Consider the following 13,751-nt stretch of genomic DNA (forward strand, 5'->3'; position numbering starts at 1 on the left):
TATATATATATATATATACAAAAATATATATACAAAATTCAATATAAAGAATATGATTTTACCAAGAAAGACTCGTCTTATGTGCGTAGGGTGACAAAATTCTTTCAATCCTCTTTATCAATGATATTTGCGTATTTAGTTGGAGGTTTTAGGTTGACATTACCATCAGCATCTCTGAGCAATTTTCCAGCATCAGTTCGGAATTGTCGGAGAGCCTTGCCAGCCGATTTAAGGATATAATCCTTATGCTCCTCACCAACATCAAAAGTTGATTGAAATAAAGACACATATACATTATATATTGCATGAAAACATATAGATATATGTACATTGCATGAAAACGTAACACATATACATGAAAAAACACAAATACGCTCCTTCACAGTATTTCCTATATCACTCTATTTGTTGAATGTTAGCTTCAGATTCTTTTTAACAACACCACCAATGTAGCTTACCAATGTGTTGCCACCCTTCGAGTTTAATGGTTGACCTATAGAGTTCCATTGAACTTCTATATTCACATCCTTACTTCTTGACTAGATAACATTCTTCATGGTAGTCATTCCACGTGGATGGATGTCGTTTTTGAGCAACGATTTGCTTGTCTTGTGGAGTCGGCGTAGCTTCGTCACTACTGTGAGAACCATGATCGCCACTTTGGGAAGCCATTGATGAAGTTTTTTGAGGTTTATGAGAAAATGATGGTTTGCTAAGAGTATGAGGGTTTGTTGAGAGTATGATGATTTATTTTCGATTAAGTTTGAGAGCGTAGATGAAACAATTCAAGTTTTACATATTTAAACTATATTACTAATTTAACAACACATATTAAAAGTAGCGATGTTGAATAGACATCTTCAATAGCACATACTAAAAGTAGCGTTGTTGTATTGACATCTTCAATATAGCACATGTTAAGTATTACACTATTGTTATGTATCCAGTTGTTTACTACTTATTTTCATTAACACATCTTCATCAATGCATACTAAACGTAACGTTGTTATATTGACATCTTCAACAACGCATATTAAGGATTCGTTGTTGTTATATTAACAATTCAACAATGCATATTAACAGTAGCGTTGTTGTATTGACATATTCAACATCGCATATTAAAGATTGCACGGTTGTTGTGTATCCAACAATTTACTACTTATTTTCATTAACACATCAACAGTGCTACCGATATGTAGCATTATTGAATAGAATATAATTGACAATGCTATATTAATTATGCGCCATTAAATAGAACTCATTTTCCAAATTAACAGCATGCTCGTAGTTATGTGCTGTTAAATTAACATTTTACATAACTGGAAAATATTTATACAACATGAAATAACGTTAATTAAGATGAAGGTGCCATGAAATAGATTACTATATAATTGTGTTTATTAATACGAAACTGAAAAAATATTAAACATTAAATTTTGTTAATTTATTTTTGTATTTATTAAGTATTGTTAATTTGTTTATTGTATTTAATTTATTAATAATGAACATCAAAAGTAATAAAGAAAATAAACATCCAAATAATTAACAAAAAATTGAAATTAACATCCAAAATAATTGTTTTATTATACATTCAGAGAGACAAAATACATTATAATGAACTAAATGATTTGGTACATGCGAATATAGTGAACTAAATGGTTTGGCAGATGAAGAATACAATGAAAATGATTTCAATGAAGGAAATAATTTTTTCCTCGACTCTTCTATACAAATCTTCATCTCACGCAAATCTTGTATAACAGTCACTTTCCTTCTGAAATATGTGACCGTTTTGAAAATTGAAAGAGCTCAATGAATTAAACTCAATACTATACAAATTAATTTTGTCCACAATTTTTTCTTCGACTCCTCTACACAAATCTTGTATAACAGTTTATTGATTTCCTTTTAAAATCTGAGTCCTTTTGCCATGAAGGAAATCAATGAACTTAATGAATTGCAGATAAAGAAAAATAATTCATTGATCATTTTCCTTTTATTTCCATTCCATTGAAAGATATCAATGAACTAAATCTTCATCTCACGCAAATCTTGTATAACAACCACATTCTTTCTGAAATCAAAAGTTGTTAAAGACCTCCTTGACATGATTCCGAAACAGAAACACAATTTTTTCCTCGAATCCTCAATACAAATTTGGGTCCTTTTTCTCTTTTTCACTCTCTACAATATTGCTTTTTTTTTTACTACTTTGTGTTTTCTTCCTCCTATCTTCAAGAACATACTCTTATAGAAACACATACTCATACTCTTATTGATGAAATAGAACATTGAGTGAACAACAATATTTATAGATGAGTGGACCAATATACCATTAATATTTCAACAAACGAAGAGATGCATAACATACCACTAGACCATTAATATTTCAACAACCAAGAAATGCATAATCACTCAACCATTAATATTTCAACAAACAAAGAGACGCATATAACTGTCACCATTAATATCTCGAACGTTTAAAAAGTCGTAAAACATTAACAACGCATAATTACGAAAGCGCGATTACTATGTCCTCTTCAACAACGCTTCCTTAATTATGCGATGTTTCATGTATTAACATCAACAACGCTTTCTACCAAATGCGCTGTTAAACATAAATCATTCAAGTCAGTGCTAACGTTACTAATGTTCAACAGTGTTTTGTCAAGAATGCATTGTTGAAGTTACAAAAATTGACAGTGCTTGTTTTATTATGCGCTGTTGATGTTCTTCCGCCTCATTTTCAACAGCGTTGTTCAAAATTGCGCTATTGAATGACCGATGTTTATTACGATATTTGGCATAGTGAATATAGTTGGTCACTTTGAGAACTAATAGAAGAAAATTTAAAATCACAAACATGTATATTAAAATTTACAATTTCTGTTGGTTAAAATCCTAAGGTTATAGTTCTGGTTTTACAATTCAATGTTATGAAATTATATTATTACATGGTTACAACTCTAATGTTATAATGATTGCACTTTAATATTAGATAACAATGCATTAATGACAAGTTAACTCAATGTACCATAAGGTTAACCAACAAAGTACAATAGCTGAAAAGAACTGAATCTATGAGAAATAAAGCAAAAAAAAAACTAATCTATAGCTAGGAGAGCTATATGGTTAAAGGGTCAGAATAAGTTTTTCCATTCACTACATGTGAGAATCATAGAACAAATACACTTGAGGTCTTGAATGAATTTCCTAGTCAAAGTTAAAAGTCTTAAATACAATACAATAAAATGCTAAATTGTACAATAAAAATTTACTCTTAAATCAATCTACAAATATTTACATATCACAAAATGATATTAAACGCAATAAAAATGACATTATCAGATAATATATTCTTTAAAGTTGTGGGTTGATTTTGTAAGATATAAATCATTTTTATAAAATGATAAGATAGTTATATCAAACTAACAACTTGAGTAATGATCTATACTTTAAAATGACAACAATACATTTGTTTTTTACTGTATTGGTTCTATATCTTTTGATGTTTTAATTTTTTTCATTTTATTATAAATCTTTTGATGTTTTAGAAAGAAAATACACATTTGACTCTATTTTCGAACTATATATGTATTTATTACTTCTTTTTTTATTCTTTATTTCTTCATTTCTTTTTAATTTATTTTGCAATATAAGTTAAATAAAGTTGATTTAGTCAAATTACATCAAATTTTTACATCATTTAATTAATTTTTAAATTATTTGCATAACTTCATAATTTTAAATTTGAAAAGATATGTTAAATTAATCATATTGGTGTATAATCTATTGGTGGAATATTCTCCTAAAATCAAATCCCCCATTTAAGCTTAGATAAATGATACTTCTATTTTACAATATACTTGAATGGCTTTTTTTTTTCCCGTACTAAACATTAATTTTTTTTTTGGGTTTTAGAAGATTAAATTTCAAGTTCATTCCTTTTATATATACTACCTGTTTTTTCACAATATTATTAATGCCCCGAGGTGGGACTAACATAATTAGCCACAACAAAAAATGAGTGAAACTTATATGAAAACATATACAATATATTTAGAAACAAATTTATTTATGTTTTATGGTACTTTTATCTAAGACTAGATTTTAATTGGAATTAAATTTTAATCTATTTTAAAAAATTTATTAGTTATTTATATTTATATATATATATATAAATCTTCATCACATAAATAGAACACCAAAGCTGAATTTGAATCCTGTTTAGGACTTAACATGGACGTTGAAATTGTAACATTTGAAAAAATAAATATTAAATTAAATGGTCATTACTTACTTTTTTTTTTATTTTTTATAAGAGTTTAAGATTTATATATTGTTAGTATAACTTTTTGACACTATTAACATATTATTCACAATTAATTTATATTATTTTTATTTAAGAGTCAATAATAATTAACATACTAATGATAACTAATTTACTAACACCGTAAAAAACATTTATACATCAATATATATTAAATCATTTTAATAAAAGTAATTTTTAATTTTAATAAAGTCTCATTCCCATTACATTTCAAACTCTTCTGTACGGCAGTGGAGTTGACTCCAAGAGCTATAGATCCCACCCCAGTTGATTCGACCATGGTGCTGCGCACGTCGCAATCCGTGTAAGTCATAATGGCAAAGGACCCACATATTATTCAGTTCTTTTATTTTCTTCCTCTCAATCATAAACCCACTAATTGTAACGGTCGGATCCACACCCAAAGACCAAATTCTCTTTTCCATAACACATCTCCAACGGTGCTCCACCGCCACCACCACCGCGTGTGACGGTTGGGCATGGATTACTACGTTATACTGAAAGTGAATAGAAACGCCAGCGAAGATGATTTGAAGAAAGCATATAAGAGACTCGCAATGATTTGGCACCCAGACAAAAACATTGTTAACAAAAACGAAGCAGAAGCGAAATTCAAATTAATCTCTGAAGCCTACGATGTTTTAAGCGATCCGCAAAAACGTCAGATCTACGATCTCTACGGTGAGGAAGCGCTCAAGTCTGGACAGTTTCCTGCGCCACCTCAATCCTCTTCTTCTTCGTCGTCATCATCCTCTTCACGTGTTTATCACCAAAGCCGTAACCCTACCCCTACCTCGTTCAGCTTCAATCCCCGTGATGCTGATGACATTTACGCCGAGCTTTTCGGCAGCGATGGTGATGATGTTGGAGGAGGAGGCGGTGGTAGAGGTGGAGGGCGGAGGGATGGGTTTTTTAGGACGTCCAATGGATCCGCCTTCGGGGGAGTTGGAAAGAAGGCTGCCGCTGTGGAGAATGTCTTGCCGTGTAGTTTGGAAGATCTTTACAAAGGTGTCAAGAGAAAAATGAAGATTTCGAGGAATGTCTTTGATGCATTTGGGTAAACAAATTTTAAACCCGCCAAGCTGGCATTTTTGTGCATGTTTAACCTGTTAATGGCCTGTTATATTTCAAATTAATTTGTCTGAATGTCATCCTAAGTTGAGTGATTGCCTGTGGTACCTGAAAAAAATAAAAGAAACTCTGATTGCTCAAGTCAGGAAATAAGATATTCTGATATTCAAGTCAACACAGGTAATATAAAGACAACACCTTGCCGGGATTTCATTCTTTTAGCCCGACAACCTCCATAGGAAAGAACATAATTAATTTGAGGGTTTGATTCAATAATAAGTAGTTGCAACTAATCTTCAATACCTATAGACGTGAAAATAAAGTTTGTTAGTGATTTTAGTTTCAAATTTCTCACCTACTAAACCAGGCATGCTCCAAATATTATTCCCATGGACCGTAAAAGTGAACTTATATCCACTTTTTATTTAAATTTGGTAGGTTATCATCGCACTCACTAAAATGTAATAGTACATGCTTATTGCATTATGGTGTTTTAAAGTGTGGTTGCGATTACAGAAATGGTTATGGTTACTGCAATTGCGGATATTGCAGCCGTTATATAGATATTGCGGCCGTTGGATACGGATTGTGGTCATTGTGGCCTAAATTATTTTGTGATTAAAAAAATACTTTTGAATTTCATGCGGTCTCATCTAATATAGTCTGGTGCAGTTGCATTGCGGCTCGATGCGGTCACATTATTGTAACTCGGAGTCACACTGTAACGCGGTATGATGCTATTGCGGCCACAGTTTAAATCAATGTTGAGTACTTTAGAGTCAAGTATACTTTAAGGAACCTTATCCATGTGTGGTATCGTATTTGTGGAGAAGGTTTGCCTGAATGATAAATCCTAGTGGCCAAGATCGTGTTTGATTGTAAGAACATGACATTGAAGGCTCGACTTTTAAGTGGCAATTGGCAACCCTTCCTCCCCTCACCCTTTGACTTAGCTTGTCTTATAGAACTATTAGAAACTTAATGGTTGATTGTTCTTGAGTCAATTGTTTGATTAGTAACATAGCCCATATGTTTGGTATGGCTAATTTTTTTATATAGATTTTGTTATTTTTCAAAAGATAAACTAAAAATATAAACTATATATGTTTGGCAACCAAATAAAATTATAAGCTCAACTTTTTTTTGTTGAAAAAATAAGGTAAAAGTTTAAGCTCCAAAACTATGGGTTGGTTTATTTTTGCTTAGCTTATTTTTTTCAATTTTTCCACTTTCTATTTTACACCATCGTTACTTTATCTCCCTTCCTCCTTTTTACTATTCCACCAAACTATATAGTTTTTCACATCATCACTCTAACTTATTAAAACTTTTATATAAAACTTATTTGTGTAATGCTAACTTACAAGGCATGGTATGACAAGTTATTTATTTTGTGTAAATAAATAACTTATTATTTATTTATTGGTTTTTATATTATATTTTATTTTAATATATTTTTTAGCTTTTTTGTGCAATATTAAAAGTTTATAGTAAAAATATATATGATGGTAAACATTAAAAAAATGTGTATTTAAAAAATAGTGTAAAAATCAATCAAAATAATCATAAAATAAATAAATATCCTCATACCCTTTTTTGTTGTTTGCTATGTAAAAAACAATCTTTTTACCTTACCCAAACAAAACAAATTAGTTTATATTCAATTTTCAATTAAAGTAACCAACAGATTATATTCTCACAGTTTATGAACTGAAACTAGAAACATAATCTATACCAAACATATATGTAGTATATGACCCAATGGATTATTAGTTTTTTTTGTTCTTGGCAACATTTATTTTTCCTAATGTCTATCATTTGTCTATGTTTGGGACTTGGGACATCTATTCTATATTAAACCTCCTAACTAAGTTTTGAAGTTAAATTTGTTGATTTTGTTAATGATGTTAGATTTGATGTTGGATTGATTATAACATATGTAGGTTTTAGTTAATTGATGAACTTGAAAGTGTGGATTTTGTGAGTCATTAATTTTTTCAAAGGAATTGATGGTGACCCAATGCAAGTGATTACCACTTGGTGGAATTTTGGAAAGTAGGTATATGCAACCTTTTCTTCACAGCTGGATATACTGTTTCTAGGATTTGGGCTCATGGCCTCCAGGCCATAGGGCAAGTAAACTTACCCTTGTGCCAAGGCTCCCTCCGAAGTAATTGATATAGGCAAATAAAAAATCTGAATGCCTTGTGCGAGGTTCATTTCTGTAAATGGACGAACTTAATCTGTTTCTAATTTACATGGCAATCTTCCTTAGAAAATTAAGAATAATTTGTCATGGCAATACTTATAGAGAGATGCCTATGAATTGGGATTATTCATAAGTGTTAGGTATAACATTTCCCAGAAAGTTGTACTCACTCACATCTGGCATCTTGCAAGTGTTTGCTTCTTGTGGTCTTATGGACATGATAGCTTACATTTGTCACTGAGAGGCTGGTAATGAAAGCCACACATTCACACTTTGCAATTAATGAGATCTAGTTGATACAGTGCACCACCTTAGCATTTGTCTAGTGCATTAAGGGAGACAACTACAACCTTGTGTCTACTTTCACACTCATTTCGATTTCAACCCTCTGTCATTATTATTCCGCATGATGAACTGTAGGCTTCCCCACTTAGATTTCAACAATAATTTCACCACAATCCATTCTTTATAATCACACAGCCATGACTGCTGCCTATCCCTATGAAAGATAATTTATAATGACACGCCATTGATGTGGAATCTAATGGTTTATATGTTGTTCTTGTGATTTGAAGATAATCTATAGATATTGTTGTGGATGGCAATATTTGAATATGCTATCAATTATGAAATTTGGTCTCTGTTTTTGCTTGAGAATCTCACTGGTATTTTCTCTGGGCTACTTAGAATTTGTAAGTAATTTTTCAAGTTGAAGTGGACTTAGGTCAGGGATTGGCTAGAAATAGATCCATTTTAAATGCTTGCATGGTTCTGTCTGGATTATTACTTTTTGTTTTAGAAAATGATAATAATTTATAAATTCATTTTAGTGAGCTTTCTTACATCCATAGAGAAATCATGCTATTATATCTGTAACACTGTTAAAATAATTGAAGTTCATTTACAGATTGTTTAAACTTTGCTGCCACACTTTGTTTTCTAGGACATGTGTTTTCTCTGGAGGTTCTTCTGTTTTTCTTTTCTAATACATCTTCTGAGTTTAAGTATGTGGAAAATGGAATATTCTTTTTCATGCAATATGCTAACTCTGGGTAACTTATTGACTTAGAGAACTTGTATCTGTTAATTTGAGATAGTAAGATGAATTATAGAATAAGGGGTGTTTGGTCTGTCTTCTGTTTTCATTTGTTTTATATTTTTTAAATATTAATTAAAAAAAATGCTACCTGGTTTCTATTATGCTTTCTGTTTTCAAAAGTTGTGCAGGAAATGGTATGTAAAAATTATTATTTTCATTATTTCCATCCCAAAATTTTGCAAACAAGAAATAGAATAACAATATGGTGGAATTTTTGTAAGAAAACAGAAACCCCTCCAAGTTTCTATTTACAAAGTTTCTTTTCCTTTCTTTGTATCCTATTATGTAAATAAGAAAGTATATATTGGTTCATAAATAAATAAAATGAATTCGTTCATGCTTCTAGGTTTCTGGTTAGACATTAAAATATGAATGCCAGAGTGCAAAATTAAACCAAAGCATAATAACCATTTCAATAAACATGAAGTGGTTGAAATTTAATGCATATTTTGTCTTCCCCTTTGAAGATGGCTTAAGATAATGCAGACATGTGGTGTGAATATTAGTCATTCTGGAATTGAACTAGGTTTGCTTGACGGAGGAATATCTTTTCATCGTAAGTCATCTTCTAAGTTAAATCTAATCTTGATAGATGATTATGAAGACTTAGATTCTTTGCAAGATATAAAAAAGAAAGGAGTTAGATTCTTTTTTTTCTACTACTAAGGATATCCCTTCATCTTTTGGGTACTGAACTAATTCCTTTCGAGGTGTGTGGCTGCCTCTCCCAACAAGTATTGCTCTAGGGAATTAAACTCTTGATAATTTAGTCATCCTGTGGATCTTGCAGGACTTTATACCTCTAAACCAACACTTTGTTAGTTGAAAATGAGTTAGATTAAAAATATGTCCGGGACATGAGTGAATGTTGATGGTGAGCATTGACACAATGCCTTGTAACTTTTCATGGATTGTAAATGTCGAAATAGCCTACCTATGAGGTCTTAGTGTATCATATACTGTTAGATCTAACCCACCTCAAATTCTGTACTAGCGGGATCCTTGACCCTTGTATTAGGCTGCCTCTCTTTTTAATATAAGCCAGGTAGCACTGAGCCAGGTCTGTGTATCATGGTCAGTACTACCTGTTTCTTTGGAATTTTGTAAAATATAAGATATTTATAGTTCAACAACAATCAAGTTTTTATTTTATTAGGTGGAGTCCATTACATGAATTGAACAACGTTATAATGTTTTATTATAAGTCATGTTTATTTATTATAAAGCATTGAGTTCTATGTCTTTTTTATCACCCTTTGTGGTTTTTCTTGGTTTCCCTATTTCTTGAGTTCTATGTCTTCCTTTGGGAATTGAACTAGTTTCTATTTGATCTACTTTCTTTACAAGGGTTTCTAGCAATCTTCTCCACACATGTCCAAATTACCTAAGGTTCTATTGACTCTACTCTTTATGGTTCAAGTAAAAAATAAATATTTATAAACTATTTCTTCTTTTTTATTTTCTCTTTTGGTACATGACAAATAAACTATTTAAGTATTACATATTCTGGAAAGTTAAAAATACTAGACATGTAGTCACCCAAAAAATGGAAAAACTAAATATGCTAACTTTATCTCGAATTTTTTGGGCAATACTTTATAAGTTCAAAGTAAGCTCATTTCTTGACCAAGACAAGCATCAAACTTATTGAGTCAATTTGAAACAATGGAGCCCATTGTTGCTTTTGAGGACCAAAATCAAGCTTATATAGATGAAAAGTTTCTGAGTGTCTTGAAAACTTCAATATATTTAATCTAATTACTAGGCATTGAAGAAATAGGGAAAGGATTCCAATGTTTCATTAAGGACATGATAATGTTTTTAGAAAAATTCTGTGCTCTTTCTTTTAGGTACTCCAAAATGGATATTTATATTTGTTTACTATGTTTGACAAATGCAATTCCATTTCAGCAAGTGTCATACCGTGGAGGAGATTTTGATTATTGAACTAAAACGTGGCTGGAAGAAAGGAACAAAGATTACTTTCCCTGAGAAAGGTAACCAGGAGCCTGGTGTCATCGCGGCGGATATAACTTTTGTGATAGATGAGAAACCACACACTCTTTACAAAAGGGATGGTAATGATTTGATACTCAACCAGGAGATAACTCTTCTAGAGGCCCTTATAGGTAAAACCTTGGCCATCACCACCTTGGATGGAAGAAGTCTCATGATACCGTTGACAGATATTGTCAAACCAGGTGCCGAGGTTGTTATCCCAAATGAAGGAATGCCGATATCAAAAGAGCTCGGGAGGAAGGGGAATTTAAGAATTAAGTTTGATGTCAAGTACCCTTCAAGGCTAACTATAGAGCAGAAATCTGATCTGAGGAGAGTATTAGGTGGCATCTCATAAAGATTTTAGTTTCATGTTTGGTGTCAAGGGTGAATGGTCATTGCAAATATCACTTGCATGATGATTGATGCATGAGAATAACAGTAATATTCTACAGGTGAAATTGAGTGTTAAGGGCATGGCATAAGGTTGCTCCATAACTAACATTTGGATTTGAGTAAACATAAATGATATTTTGAATTGAGTGAAAGCTTCAATCATAATGAAACAAATCTTCCTTTGCAAATTTTTCCGATCTGACAGTTCATATTATATCTTGTTTTTTCTTCAACCATGAGACATTGACAATAACTAATATCAATAAATTATATTCAAATTGACTCAATTGAGCACAATATAATCAATTTAAGTTGAAAGATACTAGCAAATGTATCTAAATATACGTAAATTTGATATTTATCAATAAGTTTAATTTTTTTTTTGACAGACTTTGATTAGTAGTACAAAAATAATATCATATTCATAAACTTGTACAATCATAAAATTATTATTCGAAATTCTTTTGAATAGTCTGGTGTGTGTTTTCCATATAACAAAATCATTTTTTAGAGGATAAGAACTTAATCTTTCAAACCAAGTTTTAGCTACTTTTTAAGATCATAAATGGTCTTCTTAATCTTAAATACATGATTGGGGGTGTTCAAGATCTTCAAAATTTGGAGGTTGTCCAACATAAACTTCCTCTTCAATTTCACCATTCAAAAAAGTATTTTTTTACATCTATTTGTAAAAGAGTAAGTAATATTGAGTAGTATATGACATAAAATTTTTAATTGATTCTAATCTTGCAATACCTTATTGTTAACTATATCCTTAAATAGCTAACCTTGCTTTGTAATATGGACATGGATAAGGACAAGAATACCAAGAACTTCAAGGCTTACGAGGAACTATCCGGGCAAGAACAAGAATGGCCAAAGAGGTATCACGGCAAGTCGTGTCAGCCTTAATCGAAGTCGACCAAAGGAAAAAAAAACCTAGAGCCAAGAGTATTGATATGAATTGAAGAGTTGAAGCATTTAGGTTGACTTAGGCACTGACATGGTCGTGGGCCCATTCACAACCCGACCGTGTGTAACACCTACATTTTTCATAATATAGTATAATGATATATTAAAGATAATTTTAGTAAAGATCTCATTCAATCTAAACAGTTTTATGACAAATATAAATTATTAGAATAATAATATGGAAGACCTTTATTAATTGATTAAAATGGAGTCCTAATGTTATTTTATTATTATTCCTATAATAAACCATATTTATCTATTTAATTTGATTTGGAGGAAAGAATAAAATAAAAAGAAGACTCACTCCTATTCACTTTGCAAAACTTGAACGTTACTTTCGGGGAGGAGAAGGAGAAAGTTTGTGAGTTTCTCACTTCTTTCTCACTTCAATGTGTATTTTCCTCTTTCTCTCTGTCTGTCTGTCTCTCTTTCTCTGTCTGTCTGTCTCTCTCTCTCTCTCTATCTCTCTCTATCTCTCTCTCTCTCTATCCATCTCTCTCTATCTATCCATCTCCCTCTCCATCCATCTATCCATCCCATCCCATCCCTCTTTTTCGTTTCTCTCTCCTTTTGTGTGTATCTCTTATATCTCTTTTTTTTTTCCTTTTTTGCTTGTTTTTTTATTGGCTATTTCAAATGACAGTCATAAGTGCATAAAAGCATGATTCACCCTCGAAGTTTGAAGGCGAGGATTCAAGATCTTCCTTCTGCATGGTAGAGGGATTTTGGATTGATCCATGATGAGCAACTTTAGTCTTGCCCAAGTTATAGGTTTCTTGGTACTTTCATTCGAGAAATGGGGTCAGCCCCCATAAACTGCCCCAGTTTGGATTGATGTCGTTCGTTTGATTTCAACTTCTCATGTGTTTCCTTCATGCACAACTCCTTAAAAATAAATACTAAAAACATTGATCAAGCAAATTTGGATTTTTGTTTTTGGGTTTTGAGTGTTGATATGGTGGTGGTGATGATGAAAGATTGAGATTTAATCCGATGCATTAAAGATGAGATATTTTCATCAAAACTTTATGATATTTATTGGAGTCAGCATTTCTTTGCCCAAGTACATTTCTTAGGCAAATCATATTCTCGACAAGGTCTTTTGAGCTTGTATCGTGGCCTGGCTAGGGATTTCAAAGAAAAAGGATAAGGCTCGAAAATGTCTTTCCAAACCCCTTTCTACATTCTCCTTTCTCCATTGTCCTATTTCAACAGTTTTCTTGACATGACATTCCAATACTAAGATTTTGTTGGATTTTTGTGATGTAGTAGGTGAATGCCTAATATTTAGGCGATAATCTTCCCGAGAGGTATTTGAATTGTTCCTTTTTGCGGTCATTGATAGTGTACTTTATTTTCCCTAACTTTTGCCTGAGATTTTTATTGAGGATTCTCTGCGGGCCTTTTGTATATTTTTCCTTTTGTTTTTTTATGTTATTTTTCACTTTGACCGATGAACTTTTTTATTTGAATTGCTTAGGATTTTTATCCCTCGAGTTAGATTTGGAAATAATAGAGTGTATTTATTTCTTAATAATTGAATGTCAAGGAAAACAGTTGAGATACTACCCTGCCCAAGATTATTGATATTTTGCGGGTTTTTAGAAAAATCTCCTTTCATAAAGCCTAGGGCTCAAATGGGTGACTAGGGATATCTTCATAGTGTTTGGGATTTT

The 13,751-nt window shown here is 31.6% G+C and overlaps 1 protein-coding gene across 1 annotated transcript; it reads left to right on the forward strand.

Annotated features, from left to right (window-relative positions):
• Positions 4,802–11,276, forward strand: LOC109326178 (dnaJ homolog subfamily B member 1-like). Its single transcript, XM_019558864.1, has 2 exons — positions 4,802–5,387; positions 10,621–11,276. The coding sequence occupies exons 1-2, from the start codon at positions 4,810–4,812 to the stop codon at positions 11,063–11,065; spliced, it is 1,023 nt and encodes a 340-aa protein (XP_019414409.1). The 5' UTR covers positions 4,802–4,809; the 3' UTR covers positions 11,066–11,276.

The sequence above is a fragment of the Lupinus angustifolius genome, chromosome LG14 (genome assembly GCF_001865875.1).
Source record: "Lupinus angustifolius cultivar Tanjil chromosome LG14, LupAngTanjil_v1.0, whole genome shotgun sequence".
Taxonomy (NCBI): domain Eukaryota; kingdom Viridiplantae; phylum Streptophyta; class Magnoliopsida; order Fabales; family Fabaceae; genus Lupinus; species Lupinus angustifolius.